General features: G+C 44.6%; 1 protein-coding gene across 1 annotated transcript in view; it reads right to left on the bottom strand.

Moving 5' to 3' along the window:
• Window positions 1-7,599, bottom strand: part of LOC142468974 (protein unc-13 homolog A-like) — a 44,814-nt gene extending 37,215 nt beyond the window's left edge. Inside the window, exons 1-5 of the mRNA XM_075575727.1 lie at window positions 7,465-7,599; window positions 7,143-7,172; window positions 3,987-4,086; window positions 3,640-3,757; window positions 2,761-2,884 (exon numbers count right to left, since the gene is read on the bottom strand). Coding sequence (XP_075431842.1) covers window positions 2,761-2,884; window positions 3,640-3,757; window positions 3,987-4,086; window positions 7,143-7,172; window positions 7,465-7,486 — 394 coding nt within the window. The 5' untranslated portion in view covers window positions 7,487-7,599. The remainder of the gene's footprint in view (window positions 1-2,760; window positions 2,885-3,639; window positions 3,758-3,986; window positions 4,087-7,142; window positions 7,173-7,464) is intronic.
• Between the last annotated feature and the right edge of the window lie 16,338 nt (window positions 7,600-23,937).

Raw genomic sequence — 23,937 nt, 5'->3', positions numbered from 1 at the left:
ACACCTGCACTGTGGGTTAACCTTTCTTTTATATATGGGGTAATATACTATTGCTGCTTTAAGGCCTTTATTATCGTAAGTTTTATTTTAAGCTCCACTCCAACTAGAATTTTCTTAAAGATGAGAAATGTTAAGAAGTAAACCCCCCTAACCCTTTTTTGACAGGGTGAGAACGGGAGGTTCCTCGAGCTGAAGCGCTTTATTTTCTGCTGCGGGGATGTTATTGGTACGATAGCTGTAATATATAACTGTCACTTTGTTTGCCTACCTCTTCACTTTGCCAATAGGATAGAGGTTCTCAACTCTAGTCCCCCCCCCCCTCTCCTCCCCCCAACAGATCAGGTTTTAAGGATATCCCTGCTTCAGCACAGGTGGTTCATTCAGAGGCTCAGTCGAAGAGCCTGCTTAAGCACACGTGGCTCAGTCAAAGACTGAGTCACCTGTGCTGAAGCAGGGATATCCTGAAAACCTGATCTGTTGGTGGGGGTCTTGAGAGACCCTACTCTAGGCAAAGGTGTTACGTGGGAGTCTTCACTCAACGCATCAATATACCACATGCTTGGGCAGACCTACTTACTTCATAAATGTAGGTCAAAGTAGTCAAATAAATTACCATACTCTACATTTAAAAACTGGATTTTGCGGCTGTAGTGATGGGATGGATTCTAACAGCATTTTTAAAGGTAGCTAGATTAACAAAATACTGTACACAGATTCACATTCGGACCAGCGACCGCAAATGCTCAACAGCAGGTGTGTTGGCATTCTGCATCATCTCTAACTATATGTCCACATCTTGCCAAACGTCTGCTGTCTATTTCAATTCATATTTGTTTTAAATTAGGCGACAGGTGGAACTCCTTGGAGTAAGGCTCCAAGAATGAAATGGAACCGCTCGCTGGTAATATTATACTGTATACTAAATGTCTTGTGGGCTTTGCAAAGAGTAAATAAGAACACACAAGCCCAATAGCCAGAAGCAACCACCTACTATAACAGTATAAGGTTAATTGCTGGTTCAAGAAAACAACTCAGATAAACCAGTTTATTTTGCCCCAGTCTTAATACAGGAGTGTCTGAAATGCTAAACATATAACGCTATAAAAATTGAAAAAACTACTTTACGGGTCAAAAAGTATTGTAGCAAGTCCCTGAATACGGTCAGACATATTTAATTATGTATTAGTTTACTGTAGATCCACTGAAGACAAATACACGAAACCTGCAGGGAGACATCCTGAATATTAACCTGTCTTTTGTTAAGAACAATGACTGCTGTGCTATTTGATGTGACACCATTTTCATTGCTCCCTTCAATCTGTGCATTTGTATGTTGGTCCAACCTGCCAACTCCACATATCCATTGTCTTAATATTCATAAAGGTCTCTGCCAGGAGTGACCCAGATTAATGCAGTTACCTGCATACAGATATGTGAGAAGAATATTGTACACTATATAATTATATGTATAACTAGAGACATGTAGGAGAAATAACCGTTAAGCAGAACATAAAAGTCAATAAATGCAAGGGTCATAAGGATCCATCATTGACCCTTTAGGCTGCTTGGAAGTGGTGTACTGAGAGATGTTTAGCATAGCTTCAATGGACAAATACCATCAAATCTCCTTTAATTGTCATCAGAATCCATTCTACAGCTTGTGTTATTATTATGAACGCCCTTTGCACGCTGTTAAAATTGCATGAGATCTCTCTCACTTGCCACCATTCAACGTGAGAAGTAGCCACACGGTTTGTCTCACTTTTGTATTTGGGATATTTCCGTGGTGCAGCTGCACTGTCAGAGGGAATTGTAATGCATTGTTTTGCAAAGTATTCCTGGCTTCTCTGGAAGTGAAGCGGTTAAGCAACATATGGCACTTTCTGATTAAACCCTGTTAACATTTTAGTGCAAATACCTTACGCTCCCATGCAATTGTTAAGAAAGAAGAAACAAAACACTGCAAAAATGGAACCAACTGTCTGTGCTAATCCATGGCTTTTGTTGTATGGACTCGGTTCTTAGGAATTCTCCTACTCTCTTTCAATGACAAAGGGTATAACCCCGTCCTGAGAGCAATTACCCTTCCACAACATGTATAGGTAGAAATGAAGTTGGCACTTGCAATAAATAATGTCCGGCTAGTAATTTGCAGTAGATAACATTCCACCAAGCTCCCACTCTTTTACACGTATAGTTACATAGTAGAGGTTGAAAAAAAGACATACGTCCATCGAGATCAACCTACAGTATGTTACATTTAGACCACAGATACCGATATCAAAATACTGTATATATTTGTATTTACAGTACAGTATATTGATCCAGAAGAAGGAAAGAAAAAACCCCAGTGAAACATCATGCAATGCTGTCTCATAAGGGGAAAAATAATGTATTTTTTTACCAACTTGTTTTTCTTTTTTTGGAAGATATCTATTGTATCTGCCATCACAGTCTCCATGGGTGATGAATTCCACATTTTGCTGCCCTTACTGTAAAAACCAACCTTTCCTTTGTGGCTAGTGAAATCTCTTTCAACACCAAGTTTAAACTAATCACAGATTAAAAAAAGAATGTTTCTTTCAAAAGGTACATAGAAATCACTGGCTTTTTCCCCAACATTGCACAACTATTGAGCAATCTATTACTTGGAAATGACATTTTCAGAGGAAAAGGGAAATGGTATGTCAGACGGAAAAATATCATACAAGGAAAGGTAAACATGTTGTTTGAACAAAGCATGTGTGTGACTGTACTTACCTAATGGCATCGCAAAGTACAAATCCAATAAAATCTCATGCAGAGTTGGGGATTTAATGCAACAAATTTCCTTTCCTTTTGTGATGATTTCAGAGTACAATGTCCACCATTCCCCAGATCCTTCCTAATACAATATACAAAAAAGGACCAGTTTGTTTACATTAATTGTATTGCAAGTATCTCTATTTTGAAACACAATTATTTTAATATTGCGACGATTCATTGCAGCCTGAGATTGGCGACATCACTGGAGCACTGTAACAATCACAGATCATGTGTCATACAGCTCCCAGCTGTAAAGAGTAATCATTATTTACCTCCAGTAGTGCTATAATACTGTGCATTGCATAGCAATATAAACCAGGCCACTTTAGCACAAAAGGAGGATTCTCTCTGGATTATTTTTTGTGCACAAAATGTTATGGACAGTACAACCAAAACTGCCATCGGGGTTTTCTGGGGGTAAAAATAGCTATTTACAGTGATCAAAATGTTATGGAAGGGGTGTGTGTGGAGTAGCACGGCTGTTTTATTTATAAACCCACACTTTCATTAATTAAAATTACAGTACTGAGTATCTCCTTTTACAGCATAAATTGAAAATAGAGCCCAAAGAGTTGTATTGGTGCACCCACCAAAGTGCATTAGCCCTCGATTAATAGCATGTCACTTAAACGTCACGTCTCTTGAACAGCACTACTAGTTTTTAATAGTCCTTAGACCAAGGGTGGCCAACTCCATCCAGTTCTCAAGATCTTCGACTGAGCCACTGATTGAGCCACCTGTGCTGATGCAGGGATAGCCTTAACACCTGACATGTTGGTGGCCCTTGAGGACTGGAGTTGGCCATCCCTGACTTAGACCAATGGCTGTACGTACGTCTGTGGCATGAAGAATGGTTTTCAGGGGAATCCACACACTGCCTAAAACAGAGTCCCAAAGCCAGCCTGACTTCCATACTTCTACTAGAAGACCACATTGAAGATCGTTGATGTCACTGAAAGAAAACATGAGGACACAGGAAAGGTCATTTTATTTAGTAGGCTTTTGTGTTTGGTTATTCTTCTAAATTCATACAGAACAACATGTTGTTAGAAGCTTTTAAAGCTATATAGAAATTTGAATATTTATTTTATTTATGTATAATCCCACTCCCGTGTTCATTGGTTGTTACTAGTCATGTTACCATACTCTAATTTCCCATAACAAGGTGTATAGTTACTTACAATATGTAGTCTTGTTCCCAACAAGGCTCATTTCCCGGTCGGGCAATTGTACCACTTTTGAGATTTTGGACTTTAATAATTACATACGTCTTGGAATAGTCTAAAAGTAGATACACCAACCATGAGAAAGGTATAGGAATAACATTATACAATACAGGTATATAAAATGAAAGTTTCATGTGATCCCAGAACATATACATGCAAGTTTTATCTTAAGCCGCGCTTATAGTGCCAGCGACGCGACGTCACCCGAAAACAAATGCATTGCCGCCGCGTGCGCTTATAGAGCACGCGATGGCGACAAAGCAAAAACTTGTACCTGGCAAAATTTGATTTTTCAAGGGCTGTCACATGACGGCCCTTGAACCAATCAAATTGCTGGAAACATGCGACGCCACCGCCCGGCAAAATATAACTTTCGCGCGTTTCGTGAGAGTACCTCACTCCCTCAGGGGAACTTCCTCTGCCCGAGGAAGTGAGGTAGTCTCACGAAACGCATAGTGTTGTGGGTAAAGACTTGATTGCTAGCTCATCTGCCATCTCCTGAGTTCGGGACTGATTTGCACCTAGTGCCGAGGCCATACTCTTCCGTGTATGCGCACGCATCGTCAGCCACTGCTGGCTTGGAGCATAGCACTGAGTTGCTATTCCTTCCGCGCATGCGCGTACGATTTGCTGTATGAGTGCACGTCCGACACACAGAGCTGCACGTTGGAGGTGGAGAGACAGCGGGGAGCTCCGTTTGAGTGGTGGTTCGCACAGCCAGGGGACGGTCTTTCACCTGTGAAGATTTTAGCCCCTGAGAGTGGTTACTACCCGTGGAGAGACTTCTTGCTGTGCCTACCTTTATCTGTCTTTCTACTACTATCAAGAATCATCACAGGATTTCTAGTTCAATAGGACTGGTGCATACCATATGGTCAGGACTTTCACTATATTATTGACTTTTTAGGCGCCGGTATATTTTTTCTGTATTTTTCTGGAGAGGCGTAGATCACGTACAGAATGGAGGGGGCGATTAGGGGAGGTGTTGTAGACTCTAGGTCAGGGGTGCACAAACTTTTCAGTCTGCACGCCCCACCTTACCTTGTCTCCGGCGTCAAATGACGTCGTGGGGGTCACGTGACCCCGCATTGCCATTGCGATGTGTCGCCGAAGACAAGGAAAGTTGCAGAGGCCTCGCACGATCCCCTAGCATTTAATTTAGATACCTTGGGCAAGAGTGGAGGGCCTCTGTAACCGCTGCGCCCGCCTGGAAAATCTTGTGCCCCCCCCCCAGGGGGCGCACCCCTGCTCTAGCCGATGTAAGATGAAGCAACATCGCTGAAGGCTTTGTACCGAATGTCAAAAGGTGGGAGTTTTACATTTGTTTCTATAGGATATGGGAAGCCAAAATAGGGATTTGCATAGTGGAGCCAGGTCCCTTTTACTGGGATATTGTGACATTCTGCCTTATCGCTGCCATTTAATCCTATGGAAACACTGATATTCTACATTATAACAGGATATCTTGTGTTATTGCTAGAAACAATGTGGCATGTTACAGCTGTTTGGGGCTGTTTTGTTATTACACTGGTTTTGCAGCCTGGAGACATTAGTACAGCAATTGAATTCCATTTTATACAGTTAGATTGTCTATTTTCCTTGACAACTCACCATATGCAATATTAAGTGTCATAAAACAAAAATGTGCATGAAATTAGGCTTTTTTAATTTTTTTATTAAATTCCTAATTCTCCACATATATCTCTCAACTCACTACACACATCTACAATAAAAAGGTGAATTCAAACAGGAAGTTTTCTTGTGTCCTGTTAAAGCTGCAGTTCAGTCAATATCCTGCATGTGTTTATTTATTTTTTTAATAAATCAGTTCTGTAGTAAGAAAAAATACTTTTAGCATTTTCTGTTTTTAAAAAAACAACTTTGAAAGACCAATTTTCTTGTATTCTATTTTAACAGCCATTTGCTAAGGCACTGCCCCTTCATGTCCTGTCACAAGCCCTGGCACACCCCTTTGTCAGCCCTGCCCTCCCTCTAGCACATGTCAGTGCAGGAGTGCTCATGAATATTCATGAGCTTCCACTGAGAGAAAGAAGCAGAAGAAAAACAGATCCCTTCACTAATGATGTCACCACATTTCGCCGATCAATACATGGAGAACGAATTGACCTGCAGCTACACAGTTCTTTAGCTAATTAGAGATTGCACACATGAAACTATTGAAGTAAAAAAATAAATAAAATTTAAAAAAAGACAGAACTGCAGCTTTAAATGGTCAATGACCTGGAGTTGCCCAGGTGCCTTTCATTTGATCACATCAGTTTTAGTGAACCTTTTGGCTGCCATAAGAAAAAAGTCTTAAATTGCAAAGCGATAAACGAGTTAAGAGGCAGCAACAGGACCCCACGATACTACCAAACTTAATAAAGCTACTTAATTGTAGAAAAATCATAAACTTGTGAATATTGCCACTATCGTGTAAAACACATTGTAATTTACAGAGGCCCGCGCTCTTCCCCAAAGCATTTAAATTAAATAGGCCTCTGTAAGGTCCCTTTACCTTGACTCAGACGGTTTTGGCGACGCAAAAATGATGCCGTGAGGTCATGTGACGTGCCATGACCCCGCAGTGGCATTTGGCGTTTGAGACAAGGTAAGGGGGGGCACGAGCAGTGGGGTAGAACAAGCAGGGGGCGCAGGACAAACAGTTAGTGCACCCCTGCTTTAAACGATGAAATAACTGTATAGTCTTTGAATATACTGTAGTTTATACAGCAGTATGTCCAATTTTAACAGAGGGGGAAATTAACTTTTTTTAAGCCAATTTACTTCACACTGCACAAGAACAGATTGGTTTGGGTGGTGACTATAAATTATTTTGATGACGATGCTGGAATTTATAACAGCAATGTGTGTTTTACTGATATTGCAACAAACAAAATACATTTTTGGTGAGGTAGATTTGTGAATGTAAAGCCATTTAATTAACAGCAGACTTCACTCACAAAATGTTTTGTTTTGTTGGAATAGTGAAAGTTTTGCAGTCCTGAGCGTGTGCTGCAGTAGGTTTATCACAGGATGTGCCATACAGATTGCAATACTGTATATCAGCCTACAGTATATTTAGGCAGAAATCATAAATACTGTATTTACCTGCTACTCCATTAAACTTTCCTTTTTTCACTTGGGGAAAAAAAAGAAAAAAAAGGGCATTATTAGAATATTAAACAAACATTAATAGGAATGAGGAAAACATTATTTGCTATCTTCAGATAACTAAAAAGTATTTTCAGGTGTATATGCTACATTATAAAAAAAAAAAAAAAATATATATATATATATATATATATATATACACACACACACACACACACTTTGTGTAATCATATAAAAAGAATCTTGAACTTGAAAATACACTGTAGAAAGATAGATAGAGAGATATAGCAAATGGACCAACATTGCACTGAATTCATACCTTTCACACACAGCAGCACCATCTCACTGGAAGTGGTTCCGTGGCAGTCGCTGTATTTAGCAGGGGAATCAGTGTCACTGCAGACAATGTAGCAGGAACAGTTGTGTTTCCTGCTTGCTGACACCAAATGCTGTACCTGTCTATACTGCCAGGCAATGGGACAAGCAACTCCAATTCAGTGTCCCTCCCACTGTATCAATACTGGTAGCAGCCTGCTGCCCTATACAATCACACTGCTGCCCTATACAATCACACTGCTGCCCTATACAATCACACTGCTACCTATACAAAGGCACGGCTATCTGTACAATGTTTCTTTATCCGTGTTAATGGCAGAGATTTTCATTGAGCATATACTTAAATTGGGGAGGTCATGCATGGCTATGGTTTTATTGAGCTAATGCCACATGCAGGGCAGTGGGTGAGATGACATCCCCATGTTCCTTTGGGATCCCCTGTGTTTGTGGGGACTCTGCCACCCCCAGACTGCACTCTTCTTACTCAAAGTGCTGCACAGACTGCAGCTGGAAATGGTGTCACACATACTGGATGTGAAAGTTGCCGGATACTCCACACTGCAGCCCTTTCCCTCAGCGCTGAAACCGTTGAATAACAGGCCACTGAGACACACCCTGTGGAGGAAATTAACTCTTAAAGGCATACTGCACTGAATCCTAATACATTGCACTTTAAGTTTGATAAAAGAAGGACTTTGCTGGTCCATCTTATCCCTCTGTACCCTATGTTTCCACTAAGCCCTTCCTAATAGATTGTAAGCTCCTCGGGACAGGACGCTCCTTACCTACCGCAGCAATGTATGTTGATGTTTGTTATCCAACCCTATTGCACTGCGCTACGGAATATGTGGGCACGTTATAGGGTTGCCAGATGGCAAAAATACTGGACACAATGGTGAAAGGTGCGACACGCTTGAGACACACACACCACTCTAACCTCTCTACTCCATGCTGTTTCATCCTCTCCTTGGCCCCACACCCAGGCTCCTGGCACCTCCTCCTGATTGGCTGCATTACCCAGCAGCAGCCAATCAGAATTGAGGAAGCTGCTCAGCCGCCTAGCAACAGCCCCGCTCTCTCCCTGCTCGGGGAAATCCCGCGGCCCTCCAAGCCGGTCAGGTCACTATGTCCAGAGAGGTAATACCAGACTCATTACCTCTCATTTCTTACTGGACAGTGTCCAAATACAGGACAGTCTGGTTCAATGCTGGACACCTGAGGACCCTATAAATAAATGGTAATAATAGATCTCACTCTGTATGTAGCCCTATTTCCTAATGAATACAGTGCGCTACCAATGCTGTTCAACCTGTTGGCTCGCAGGGCCTAAGCCTCCGCCACAGAGAGCCTGGGGCAACACATATGAATACAAATAACCTTTTACAAAGTGCAGCGCCTCCACCTGTGATGGCTCCCAGCAGAGTTGAAGTTGCTCCTCACAGGACAATAATATAATACCAGGCACACAGCATATAAAACTACCAATGACTTTACGAATAGCAACCATAACTTTGCATGTCATAAACAGGTGTCCCTCTGTTTAGGAGACACTATAATACGGCATCTCACAGGACGCAACCCCTTCACCGTGTCCAGTTCCCCACACCACAAACCCACCCCCCCAAAGTGAGGTATGTGGGTGTGACTGCGCAGCCACTATGTTCTGATGTTATAGTTGGTGCACTTGTAGATGTTACCGGCCGAGCGCTCCAGCGCTCGGGCCTGCCAACGGACTTCGCAAAGGATCCGACGACGAAGACAATCCAGGGATACCTTCCCGGGGCGATCCCACCCGGTCGGCTGCTGCTGGGCTTGCAGAGGTCTGAGCCCAAACCTCTGTATGGTACCGCGGCAGTCTCTGGGTCTCACAACTCTCTTACTGATACTAAGGGCGGGTTCCTATCTTAGGGCCTTCCCTACATCAGCTTCACTCACTGTGACTCAGGGACTAACTGGGCTGGGGATATGTGGCTAAGTGTAGGGGCTACTTGCCTCCCTACACGCAGAGCTCTTTCTCCTTCTTCCTCCAGCTCGGCTCTGCCAGCGTGCTCCCCTGCGCAACCTCCTAACTCTTCCTCCTGTGAATCCGCCCGCCCTATTGGCTCCCTGGCGACACCTGGTCTCGCTAAGGGTCCTGGGACTCGTAGTTCCGTGCGCTGCACCCTATCGGATTGCCTCCTGTTTTGCGGGCTCTCGCAACCCCTTGCTGCGCATGCGCTACCTTCGCTCCATCACCACCTCCACGGGCTCACCGCGCATGCGCGAATATCCAACATGGCGGCGCCCTATCGCTCGGGTCACTGCGGAGCCTCCGTTGCACCGGAGCGCTCCCTACAGTCGCTGCAACCTTCCCTATTCTCCCAGTAACTGGAGATAGGGTGAGCCTGGGGGGCCTGGCTACATGTAGATTCAGTTATTTATGTGAGGCCTCTTCTCTTGGTGATTACATTGTAGCCAGCACAATTCTAAAAAAATACATTTATTTTAATTTGGTACTCTTTGAAACAGCTATTACTGATCTCCTAAGCTCTCTTCTCAGTTATATCTGCGTACGTTTTCATTTCTGAGAACACTTCACTGTCAAACAAAATGGATTCCAGGATTACAGCAAAATGACCGCCGGCACCACAGAAATCAAGAAACCAAAATGAACAAGAAAATGCTTCAGTCTTATACATTTCTGGAAAATAAACAGGTTTTTTTTTATTATGGGGGGAAGGCTGTATCAAAATTAGAGATGGACGAGCTTGGATTAATCTAAATAGTAACTCGCCCTAGCTATGTGCATAGGCCCGAACTGAAAACCTTGTTTTAGATTTGTTTTTCGGGAGGGAATGTCCAGAGAACAAGTGTTCTTGTGGCATTTACTCTCTCTAAGATGCTTGTTTCTCTTCATTTGCCGCCAACAGAACTGGGAGGGAGCATGGAAGTGAGGACACATGAGGGGCAGAGAGAGGCACAGAACAAAGGGCCAGAGAGACACAGAACATAGGGCCAGAGAGAGGCACAGAACATAGGGCCAGAGAGAGGCACAGAACAAAGAGCCAGAGAGAGGCACAGAACATAGGTCCAGAGAGAGACACAGAACATAGGCCCAGAGCGAGACAGAACAGAGGGGCAAAGAGAGGGAAATACAATTACCTGTTGGGGGGGAGGGGGGGGTGGTGGTGTGTGTGTGTGTGTGTATAAAAAGGGACAGGCACTTCAATATGCAAAAAGGGGACATTTATTGACTCATGAGGGGACCGAAACGTTGAGTCAATAAATTTCACCTTTTTGCATATAGGAGTGCCTGTCCATGTTTTCCTTTTTCTGTATCTTTTGGACAGTATGCACCCTCCCTTTACCGCTATTTTTTATTTTGTTTTGTGCGTGCCCTGTTTCTGTATAAACACAGACCATTGTCTGACCTGTCCTTACTATTAATTTCTACTAGTATACCAGTCAATAGGTTCCAGTCGGGTAACATACTTAGGTTACCTGTTGGGTATATATAGATATGCAGAAAAAAAACCACAGTCTTACCTGTCTCTACTAGTATATCACTCAAGCAGTTCAAATGGCATTAACACCCCTAGGTTACCTGTTGGGTATGTGATCTATAGGTCGACATAGATACCATCTTGCCTACTGGTCCTCACACTCTGCTAATATACCAGTCGTATTTGAGTTAACACACTGTTTTTCGGTTACCTGTTGAATATATATTGTGATGGAAATGTGCCCAGGGACCAGTAAAATAAAGGTTAGTTGTGGTCCTTGGCCCCTGCCTGTCCTTCCCTGGGGTTCATCTGGCCGCCAGACCCCTGAGCTATCCTGCCTTTACATGTAAATGTGTACTCTTTATTCCTCTGTTGAAAAATGTATTGAAAGTATAAAAATGTGTCCTGTGTAACAATAAAGCAGAGCCGGAGTCTCTGGGCATGCGGGGCTGAGAGACCCCTTGTGCTGTCCATATGTCCAGAGAAAATGGTGCTGCTGCTGGGATTGGAGGGGAGGTGCAGGGGACAAAGGAGAAAGTGTCCAACGGCAGAGATCGGGCCCGGGGGGCATCCACCTGAAAAGCGGAGCAAATGGCTGCCTCCCCAGCCAGAGTGGAGCCAGCCCAGCGGGAGATCTCCTGTAAGCCAGGGGAAGCCATTGCAGAGTCCCACTCGTAGGTGCAGCTTCCACTGGCCCATTTGTATTGCCCTTCATAAGCGCTTTAACTCTAACTTTGCCCCCAGCTCTGTATGGCCAATGCAGACGAGCCATAGCCTATTCCCCCCCAATCCCAACCCCCCCCCCCAAATTCTGCTGCTCCAAAATGTTGCCGCCCAAGGCCAGGTCCTATCGGGCCTAATAGTAAATCCTCTACTGCATACCTCTAACATCCAACTCCCCTCCTCATTGGGAACAGCTGTGTGGCTGGACCAATCGCCACCCTACAGAACATCCCCCCTCCCCAAAACCTTAATGGCTTCAGCTGTCATACTGGTCATATTCTAACCTGAGTCACACCTTATCCTGCAATGAGCAGCCACTTTAACCTTCTTGTTTCAACGTCCCTCATCCATCTAGAATGTAAGCTCTCACAAGCACGGCCCTCACTGCCTCTTTGTATCTGTTTGTGCAGGTTTGTCCTCACTTGTATGTAACTGTTTGTGTAATATACATAACTCTGTACCCCCATTGTACCGCGCTGCGGAATATGTTGGCGCTTCACAAATAAATAATAATAATAATAATTGTTTAGGAGCTTGAGTTTGGTAAAGAAGGTGCCTGACACCTTTTCATTTAATTGCTCAAGGCACGCGCGGCGCAAACAAATGGCCATGCCTCAATGAGGACGGCCATGGTGTGGCCGGGGGGCGACAGCACGGGTTTGATTTTGTGGCGCGACGGGCGGGTAACGTGAGCGGTTCGCCCAATGAGGGCGAACCAGCTCCGTGACATCACGGCCACGCTTCCCCATTGCATCTACCCCTGGGCCAGAAATCGCCTCTGCGGCAGGCGCGCATGATGTCACGCGTGTGCTCCTAGCATGGCCTCAGCCTAAGGCTGTGTCCATAGAGCCTCAGCCCGCGCTCCTCCGCGCTGACGCTGAGGCTCACCTGCTCGGTCATCAGTGATCCCATGGACTGGCAGTCGAGCCAGCGTGCAAGATCGGAAGGTGGGGGGAGGCGGGGCAGTGACGTCGCTGGGCCAATAGCCCACGACGCACCGACGTCATGTCACGGCGCCGTGACGTTGACGCTGCTTTGCTGTGATTGGAGGTTTTTAGCCGACATCGCGCTGAAAAACAGCATTGGCTGAAAAACCCAACTCCTCAGCACGCCTGCGGACGCTCGTGTGAGCCCCCTCTCAAGACATACTCATTGAGGATGCCGGGGCTCAGCGCGGAGCGTCCGCACGGCTCAGCGCTGCCTGTCCTTCCATGGATGCAGCCTAAGATGAATAGGTTCTACAAAGCTATGTTGCTGGCTCCTGATAACTATAAATTTACTTCATGGAAGTTACTGCTGCTTTTGTTTTTACAGAAGGTGGCATGCATTTAGTTGCATGTATCTTCTTATATTCAATTAGGTCTGAATATTTAGCACCACTGCCATTAATGTGACTATTGCAAAAAAGAAATTGAGAAGCTGGTATTCATTAACATGAACTACAGCAGGTTTGAAGCTTATATATTATCACACAACAAGGCTGACAGCGATGGTGATCAAGGTGGGGAAGATGAACCGTAATCCATAAAACTGACATCACTTTAGGCAAAACCAGGACCAAGAAACGAAAAAGTTTTAGAGGCAAAACTAAAACACTAGGTCGAGATAGCATCTCTAATCAAAATATATAGATTGCTCACCATGCATTTGGAGGATTGCTGCGTTAAGGTTGGTTATGTTACTGAAGTTTATAGGACATCTGATGTGAGCAAAAGGATGAAAGTAATCATAGGTGACAGCGTCACAATGGCCCCTATTGATTATGCTGTGAAGCTGCCTTGCACTTGCTCGAATAAAGCTGAAATCTTCCTGAGCAAGAAAAAGGTGGCTGCACAGCATATCCAATAGGGCCCATAAATGTGAGATCAAAAATGTGGTTGAATTAATACTGTACTATTGTAGCTACAGATGTTGATTACAACCTTTGTTATATTAATTGATATCCTACTACAGGGTTGCACAAACTTTTTCCTCTGGCCCCCTGCCTGATTACTCACCCCCCCCCCCCCCCACCCCTACGTATAGATATACAGGGCCGCAGATTTCCTGGGGCCCTAGAGCTTCGCGCCCCCCATGTCGGCAGCCTTGAGAGCCCTCCTCCTTCCACACCTGTATTTCACTCCCCTCTGTCTCTCACTCTTTCCCTCTTCCTCACTCACTCTCCCCCTCTCTCTCTCTTCTCTCCCCCCTCCATTATCACTCAATTACCCCTTTTCTCTCACTCATTTCCCTCTTCTCCCCTGATCACAAAACACACAGTTCCCCCCAAAACCCATGAAATTTCCCCTCCCACACTGCCCACACAACCCCCCCAATTTACACACAATACCCCTTCCAAATACAAAACTACCCCCCAAATACAAACACGACTACACCCCCCCAGATACAGACACACTACACACACCCCCAGATGCAACCCCCCCCAGATTCAAACACTATGACCACCCCCCCAAATACAATTCCCCTCTCCACAAATACTTACCACCCCCCAAATACACTTACCACCATCCTCCCATAAATACACTTACCACCACATCCCCCCCCACAAATACACTTACCACCCCCCAACATATACATTTACTGCCGGGCCCCAGCTCTCCCCAGCCGCTGCTGCCTCGCTGGGCCTCTCTCTCCCACTGGTGCACGCCGGAAGCTGGGTACGCCCGAAAGTCAGGCTCAGCTTCTGGCGCACCACAGTTGAAGAGAGAGAGAGGCCCGGTGTGGGACGAGGGAGCAGCTGGGGAGAGCTGGCAGCAACCAGAGGCCCAACTTCTAGTGCCGGCCTATCCCGGCTCAACCCCCCTACCATCGGCAGCCATGGTTAGAGATAGAGAGATAGATATGTGTGTTTCCGTTTACAAACTATTTTAAATTTAATGTAGAATTGCTATTTACCAGTCACCTTTTTGTTAGCTTACTTAAGGTGAAGGACAGGGTCTACAGATCCATGCTGCTGGCCCCTTATAAAGTAACCTACTTAGTGGAAGCTTTACGTTTAACAGAAAGCAGAAATGTAGTGAGTTTCGTGTATCTTGGTATATTGAATGAGTTAAGTAAACAAACCGAGATAAATCGTCTACGGGTCCCATTATCTTTGTGCCTCCAAGAATAATACTCACAGAGCCTTGAACGAATCATACAGAAGTAAATGTTTTTCCACCCTCAAAACAAACTTACATAGTTTACGGTAATCAGGTACGAATTGATTATGAGGTCACCTATTTTTGACTCGGTAAACACTCGGTAAACACTGTTCCTTATAATAATAACTTATGTGGCATCCTCTTTGTCATAAAAGCGTAATAACATAGCTAACTGAAACACTGACCTATTTACTTACTGAAACATCAAAAAAGTATATATATATATATATATATATATATATATATATATATATATATATATATATATATATACAGACATACCCCGCTTTAAGTACACTCACTTTAAGTACACTCGCGAGTAAGCTCACGCATGTGCCCGTCATCATGTCCTGAACAGCAATACCGGCTCCCTACCTGTACCGAAGCTGTGCACAAGCAGAGAGACTATAGAGCCTGTTACACATGCGTTATTTACATCAGTTATGCACGTATATAACGATTGCAGTACAATACATGCATCGATAAGTGGGAAAAGGTAGTGCTTCACTTTAAGTCCATTTTCACTTTACATGCATGCTCCGGTCCCATTGCGTACGTTAATGCGGGGTATGCCTGTGTATATATATATATATATCTATCTATATAAATTAGAATAGATAAAGGACCGCGCCTGGGTCAAAAAAAATAATATATACAGTATATATATATTCTTCTGGCGAAACGGCCGTCGGTGTTTCCTGCGCTGTAGACCCAAGCTCCCCTGCTTCTTCCCCTCTGTCCCTGATGTGACTGGATCAGATGCAACACGCAATTTCTCGTAGGATGCAGACAGAGATCCGGCTGTCCTGGCTTACTTTGATGTGGACGCAGATGTGAAACGCTGTGACTTGTGAATCGTGGAACCGGTAGATATATGCTCGTAACCGGATTGGCCCCCACTTTTCTGCTTGAGAAATATATGCTCGAGAACACGAGTAATTCCAGCCACAGCAGTGATGTGGTGAAAATGAAGGTCTACAAAAAGCGCTCATGCAAACACTAATATACAAAAAACCTGTGATATAAAGTTCGAAGGTAGTCCTGGAGCTGCCCAAAGAAGTGAATCTGGAATCTCCTTCCCAGATTTGGTATTTGTGGGGGGAAGTCACCTCCTGTGGCGCTGAGGAATGGTTTGGATGTAGTTGTAGACAAAAGTTCCTTTCTGGACGGATTCCCTCAGAAAAAAGAGAAAAAACAAGCATACTGTCGCGGCCGAGTTTATTCTAACATTTACCCGGTCTCGGCCGCGACAGATACCAGGCACGCGCCGAGGTGTCCCGTGCGCGCGCCAGGGCCTAGGAGGATCGGTCCTCCGATCGAGGCACCCCCCTCCCCTCTCCGGGTCCCCCGGAGCCCCCCACCGCATCCCCCACATTGCGGGACACCAGGGCTCCCTTTGGGGAGCCCTGGGCACGCACGCCATGCACGCACGCTCCCAATGAAGCGTGACTGCGCATCGGTGACGCGCGGCACGCCGAGGGGATTTGCCATCAAAGCCGGGAAACCTCGCGGCTTGCGGCTCTAGCCGTTTTAGAATAAACTTGGTCGGTACTGTACACACTACAATAGTGCATTACCCAGGGACAACTTATTTATCAGCAGCCTTTATTCCTCAGGGAAACCCACTATTTGGATTTTCGAAACACGTAGGAGGTCTTTTGGCATCACAGGGACACAGTAGCTGAGAAGTACAAGCTGGTGACGTCACAGGAGGAGCGGATCGGCCGAATTCGGGGAGAAAGCAGCAAGCAGGCAGCAGCTAGCAGACTCCCGAACAAAGAAGGGGATCCTCTTCCGTTTACTGACGTATCTTCACCTACAGCTTGCGGTTTACCTGTGGACAAGACCATTACAATAACGCTTATGTCCTTGTCACTTTTGGTGAGTAGGTTTCCAATTTTACACCAAAGAGGAGCAAAACTCAAGTCATCTGGTTCTAAGCACAGATAGTACTTTTTTAGTGTAATTCATTGCATTTTTAGTGTATTCATTGCATTTTATTGTATTTTTACATGTATTAAATTTTGCTTCCTTATATATCCTAGTTGTCCCTGGGTAATGCACTATTGTAGTGTGTATGCTTGTTTTTTCTCTTTTTTCTGAGGGAATCCGTCCAGAAAGGAACTTTTGTCTACAACTACATCCAACCATTCCTCAGCGCCACAGGAGGTGACTTTCCCCCACAGCAGTGATGTTTTCACTTCTATATTCTCTGCCTACCTCTAGCCCACATACTGGATGATCATAGGACATTTGTGGTGAAGCAAGTAATATGCACAACAGCTGATTAGACTTTTCAAATTCATGAACTCACTCACATACAGTATGTGCATACGTAGCTTTGCGATTTTTGCACCTCATGCCCAGTTTTTGGGGAAGAGAGAAGGGATGGGGGGAGGGAGAGGGGATGGGGCAGAGAGAGACGTGATGGTGGAAAGAGAGCGAAGGGATGGGGGGAGAGAGAAGAGATGGGGGATGGGAGGGAGAGGGGATAGGGGTGAGAGGGAGGAGAGGGGATGTAGCTGAGAGGGAGAGAGAGGGATGGGGTGAGAGGGAGGGAGAGGGGATGGGGTGAGAGGGAGGGAGAGGGGATGGGGGTGAGAGGGAGGAGAGGGGATGTAGCTGAGAGGGAGAGAGAGGGATGGGGTGAGAGGGAGGGAGAGGGGATGAGGGAGGGGATAGGGGTGAGAGGGAGGGAGAGGGGATGGGGGGAAGGGAGAGATCTCCCAGTTTCTGAGGCATCAAAATCATAGATTGTAAGCTCATCTGAGCAGGGACTGCCTGTAAAATTCCTCTTGACTGCGCACTATACTGTAATTGTGAAGCGCTTTCAGTTCCTTTGGGAGAAAAGCGCTATATGAAATAAAGTTGTTTTTATTATTATTGTTATTATTATTATGTAGCCATGGCTGGTCCAGACTATACTTTCTGCCTCCTGTCACGTAAGCCCTAGTAGCTACAGGCAGTGTCAGACTATCCTGTGGGGTTTACCCCCCCCCCTCATGCTGCCTCTCTGAGTGACAGGGGTGGAGGTGAACTGGGTCTGTATACAGCCAATAATGGTGCAGACTTTGTGCCCTCACCCTCTGTGCCTTAGGGAGGAAGCATTCTAAATTATATGCAGTCCAGGTCTCCCCTTCCTTGGGTAGAGACATGCAAGTTGAGCTCTCCCCCTCCTGGGGTAGAGTTGAAGTTCTGAGTCTCTCCTCGCTGGGAGTGAGACGTGCCTTCAGTCCCTCCTGGGGCTGAGTGCAGCCAAGATCTGAGCAGAGCACAAGGCCTCAAGACTGCAAGAATGCCAGAAACTTCCAGAGGTCTGGGACCTATCCTAAAACCCTATGCATGCGCTGTAATAACAACTGCAGTGACTGCCTCAATAAAGGATCCTGTTTTATATACCTCTGCCTAAGTTACAATCTATTGGGTAGAGGTATGAGAGAAGACTGGCATGGTGGGGACTGTCTCCAGTACACCTGGAGCCTGCTATGACTGGAGGCACTGACACCATGAGAAGAGCCTGAAGGATCACCAAAAGCCTGTCCTGTTTCCCCTTACCATCGCGGACCCTCAGCATCTCCTTGACCCTCACAGGACACCTGTAGCAATAAACACACACATTCCCAGTTAGCTCAAACTCCTACACCCACTATATCTATATCTATTTCTATATCTATATATATATATATATATATATATATATATATATATATTGACCTTCTTTATGGGATAAGCACCTATATTTTTGCTATATGTTTGTGCCATCTGCCTGTGGCACACACATATAGCAAAAAAGTAGGTGCTTATCCCATAAAGAAGGTCAATATAAATAAGCTCCTTGCCAGGCAGTTCCAGAGTCCCAGGGCCACATAGCAAGAAAGAGACAGCACACTCAGTAACAGTATCAAAAAAAGTGTATTGTAGAAAGCTGGCACATACTGTACACCGACGTTTCGGTCCTAGAAGCAGGACCTTTATCACTCCCTTGATAAAGGTCCTGCTTCTAGGACCAAAACGCCGGTGTATGTGCCAGCTTTCTACAATACACTTTTTTTGATACTGTTACTGAGTGTGCTGTCTCTTCCTTGCTATGTGGCCCTGGGACTCTGGAACTGCCTGGTAAGGAGCATATATATATAAAGGCAGTTGGCACACTGCTAACCAGGTAGAAACAGATGCTTATCCCATATGAATAGAACAAAAAATATATTACCAGATAGGGGTCCAGCAATAAGGGACAGCACACTGCATGTAGTCTTCAGACAAAAACGGTATTGAATCACAGGGCACTGCAACCAACCTTTCGGTCACCCAAAGTGGCCTTCATCGCAATACCCTGATGAAGGTCACTTTGGGTGACCAAAACGTTGGTTGCAGTGCCCTGTGATTCAATATAGTTTTTGTCTGAAGACTACATGCAATGTGCTGTCTCTTATTGCTGGACCCCTATCTGGTAATATATTTTATATACAGTATATATATGTGTCAAAAGGAGTGCTACTGAGCGTGGCAAATGTATACAACAAAAGACAGGGGTGCCCAATGCTACATCCAATTGACCAAACATATATGGTAATAAGTACAAAGTTTAAATACTTCAATAATAATATTTTCTTAGTTATTTAGTTAAAGCCTTTGGCCAAAGCGTCATAAGCCTGCATACCAACGTCAAGGTATAACCAAATATGCAGTTACAGTCCTAACACTAAACTGTGAACCTTTCCTTTTACCTCTGTATGAGGGGGAACAACCTCAGTGGGTCCTGTCCATACAGCAAAATGCTAGAACCTCCCAAGTTAAAAAGGTGGGGAGGGGTGAGCTCTGTAGCAATAGCAAGATCTCCCGGGGGGAGGAGGGGGGGAGCAGCGCTACAATGATAAACATAATGACATAACAAATTAGGACAAACTAGCGCAGATAAGAAAGGTAATGCGGGCCCTGCTCATGTTCGTGAGGGTCAGTGTAGTAGAGTAATATCCCTAATAAGAGGATCATCAAATGTTGTTGTGTATAAATTGGAGTTTACCCCAATCGCTTACTATTCTGATGTTGAGTTGGCGACTTCTCAACAGTTCATAAGAGTTTTACATTGACCATTAATGATCACAAATAACGCTTGTTCTTTAGCGGACAATCTTTTTCAAATCTATGTTTTGCCAATGATATACCACACTAGAGTTTATTACTGTATATTTGTTAGTTTCTAAGTCTGCAGACAATTACAGTGGGTTACATAGTGCATAAATACAGTAAGCAACAGCATTGTTTTCTGCTTGGCATCAAAAGTGCATACTGTCTTTGTCAGGAAGTAGTGTATGCTTGTTTTACAGGATGCTGTAAATGTAAAGCGAGATAAAAGATCGATTGCATATTTTATGACAGCATGTGGAAGGTAACCTTTGTCTCTCAAAGGAAGTACGAAAAAGAATGTTGTGATCTACAGTAGTTAGTCAGCAGTAAAGACAATGTTGTACTGTGTATATTAGAGCAGGGGTATGCAAACTTCAGTCTGCGCCCCCTGCCTGATCTCCCTCCCTGATCTCCCCTTACCTTGTCTCCGGCGTCAAGTGACGCGTCGCTGAAGACAAGGGAAGGGAAGTTGCAGAGGCCTCGCGTGATCCCCCAGCATTTAATTTCTCCCCATGTTTCACCCCCTCTTCCCGTGTGTCGTCTCCTCTTCCCGTGTGTCGTTCCCTCTTCCCGTGTGTCGTCCCCTCTTCCCGTGTGTCGTCCCCTCTTCCTGTGTGTCATCTCCTCTTCCCGTGTGTCGTCCCCTCTTCCCGTGTGTCATCCCCTCTTCCCGTGTGTCGTCCCCTCTTCCCGTGTGTCGTCCCCTCTTCCCGTGTGTCGTCCCCTCTTCCCGTGTGTCGTCCCCTCTTCCCTTGTGTCGTCCCCTCTTCCCCTGTGTCGTCCCCTCTTCCCAGTTTTTACTTATTCCTGTCTCTTGTTTTTTGTGGGTTTACATGCACCTCTGAGGACCACATAGTTCTGATAGCCTCCCCTATAATCTTCTACCTATTGCAGTTGCAAGCCTCTCTTCTCTACGTTGCTCCAACAAATATCCTGGTTTAATTGTCCCATTTCACATTTTGTAGTTGTCTTGGTCTTTTAATCTCTTTTGGAATCCAGTTGAGTACCATCTTTGTCCAACGATGGTCATTTCTTCTTGCGATGGTAATTTTCTTCCTTCTTCACCCTTGTGATGATGTCTTTTGTTTGATTGCATTCTTTTTCCTGTCTCTTTGGGTAATATCCAGCATACATCTCTCCATACTCTGTGTTGTCTGAACCGTCTGAGTGATCTTTTAGGCTGCGCTTATACTGTAGTCCTGGCTACAGAGATGGCGTGCAGCCGCAAAGCAACTCAATGTAGTCCGTAGCGACCGCCCATAGTGGCGCGACGGCGAATAGTGACATCACAGCGACCAAAATCGCTGTAGTCAAAAGATTTTGATATTTCCAGACATCACCAGCAGCAGCCAATCACATAGCCCCTTGCCCCTTGCCGCCAGCTACATGGCACACCAGTGTGCAACTTTCGCTACAGCGACGGCGATGTGTGATGTCACTGGTCACGTCGCTGTAGCCAGTACTATAAGTGTAGCCTTCGAGTCCATGTTTCACATGCGAGCACTGGCAGAATTCACTGGTCAAAAACTTTCTTCTTGAGGCACAGTGGAAGTTTCCCTTGAAATATTGTCTTATTTCTTCCAAATATATATCATTAATGACATCTCAGAATTGTAAATATGTTTCCTGCTGCCATGGATGAACCAGGTACCTTGACTATGGACGGCATGCGAATAATCATCATATAAAATGTATAGGATTGGGGTACTACACTTTATTTCTCAAGCTTTAGAACTGGGAAATAATACTCTGTTTTATCCCCGTTGCAGTGCATTACAGGTCTCTGTTTCGGCGAAACGACTAGGCTTGGTACTGTTGATTATTTGGCTCTTCCGTGCTAATGTGGTTTCTAAATACAAATGGTGTGGTCTGATCGAAAGCCAATAACACACCCTCTTTCTCAACAGCCCGAACCAAACAGTGCCACACACAGTGTGTCCCTGGTTGATAAATGATTCTGTTATATAATGTTTATTTTCTAAAGTCAACACCTGTAAAGTGATATATTTTCTTGTATTTACATTAAAAAAAAACAAATGGATTGTCAAATCTGAAAATAATAGCATAGGAATCTGTCTCCATGTGTGCTGGGTGCTTGGTTTTGTGTAATATGTTATGGGCCATACTGACTAAGCAGTCAGGCACCTTTCACCTTCTGGCGCTGGAAGGCACCTTTGCACTTGAATGGGTCATACGGTGTATTATGACATAGCAAGGCTTTTTAAATATGGGCCATTATGTGCAATAATAGTACCCTATTTCCTCAATTCTAAGACACACCTTTTTTTTGATTTTCACATGTCTGAAATCGGGGTGCGTCTTAGAATCGATGTATCAAAAAAAATTTAAAAAAATGTTTCTACAGTACTAACCCCCTCTTTTCACTTAACATATTTCAGGAGAGGTCCCATGTCAGCGGAGGACGAAGTGTGCGGTGGCAGGAGAGGTCCCACTTCTGCAGATGGTTGAAGATAGACAGCGGGCGGGAGTGAGGTGGCAGCGGCAGGACAGGTCCCAAGTCTGCAGGTGAATGAAGATAAGAAGACGGCGGGCATGCGGTGGACGGAGGCGGCTAATAGATCATAATAGCAGGATCAGAGCTTCATAGGGGAACGGCTTGGGAGGTGCACACTGTAACCCCGGAAGTTGACCGGTGTGTGACTTCCGGTTACAGTGTGCACCTCCCAAGCCGTTCCCCTATGCCGCTCTGGTCTCCTGCTATTATGATCTCCTGCCGCCGCACCCCACCGCACACCCGCTGTCTTATCTTCATTCACCTGCAGACTTGGGACCTATCCCACTGCACTCCCGCCCATTATCCATCTTCAACCATCTGCAGACGTGGGACCTCTCCTGCCGCCCGCTTCATCCTCCACTGACATGGGACCTCTCCTGAAACATAGCAAGTGAAAAAGTAATTTTCCTCGATTGTAAGGGCCAAATCGATGGTGCGTTTTACAATCGAAGGCGTCTTACAATTGAGGAAATACGGTAGTTTTACAGCAGCAATCCAAGCTGCTGCTTTTTTACATTTTATTTTCCCTTTAATATGTGCATCAATACAATTCACACAATGATAAGTAATTATCTAAGTTGACGATCGATCCGTTCTCCTGTGATCGATCGGTGAAGATTTGGTTCTGGGATTCACTGAATGGCTGTCAGTGCAGCAGAAGAGGACCAAAGATGCAAAGTTCTGTGGGGAAGATCATGTGACCAGGCAGTCACTAGATATAATTGGTGCACTGCTAGAGAGGACCGGGCTCAAAAAGGGGTGTGCCAGAACTTGTTTCACAAGAGGAAGAGGATGTGACTTTGTAAATGGTTTCTATAGAAACAAAAAAGCTTGTTACATTATAATACATAAAAGATTTAATTTAGAGTTGTTTTTAAAAAAAATGCTACAAGTATTTTCCCATAATATAGAACTGATTTATTAAAAAAAACATATGTAGGATATTGCTTGGTCTGCAGCTTCAAAGATGTTTTTTTATTAATTGTGCCATCTAGTGGCTTTTATGCCAATTACAAAATATTTTCAGGAAAAACTATCAGGAAGCTCTCTTAGGCTATTTCACGTGACGTTAATAGTAACACAGTATTAATTTTAAAAAAAAGACAATTACAGAACATTAGCCTAGTTTTACTCCTGTGAAAAGCATTGTGTTAATTATTATGGCCCTTGGTGGAAATTATATGTAAATTATAATTGCAAATGGGTCATAATCATAAGCATATCCAATTCACTACGCTCTGCTAAGATTAATACCAGGGAATAACGTTACATTAGTTTAAGTCATTAACACTGTAACTCTGGTTTTAGGTATGACTTGCTGTGTGAGAAAGTGATTACCTGGAATAGCAGATACAAGTTAATGAAATTAACTTATATCCACTTTTTAATACATTAACCAGTAGGGTTGCCATGTGGCTCCAAAAATACTGGACACAATGGTGAAAGGTGCGACACGCTTGAAACAC

The sequence above is a fragment of the Ascaphus truei genome, chromosome 18 (genome assembly GCF_040206685.1).
Source record: "Ascaphus truei isolate aAscTru1 chromosome 18, aAscTru1.hap1, whole genome shotgun sequence".
Classification (NCBI taxonomy): domain Eukaryota; kingdom Metazoa; phylum Chordata; class Amphibia; order Anura; family Ascaphidae; genus Ascaphus; species Ascaphus truei.
The sequence above is the reverse complement of the archived record's forward strand: the minus strand, read 5'-3'. Positions and strand labels throughout refer to the sequence as shown.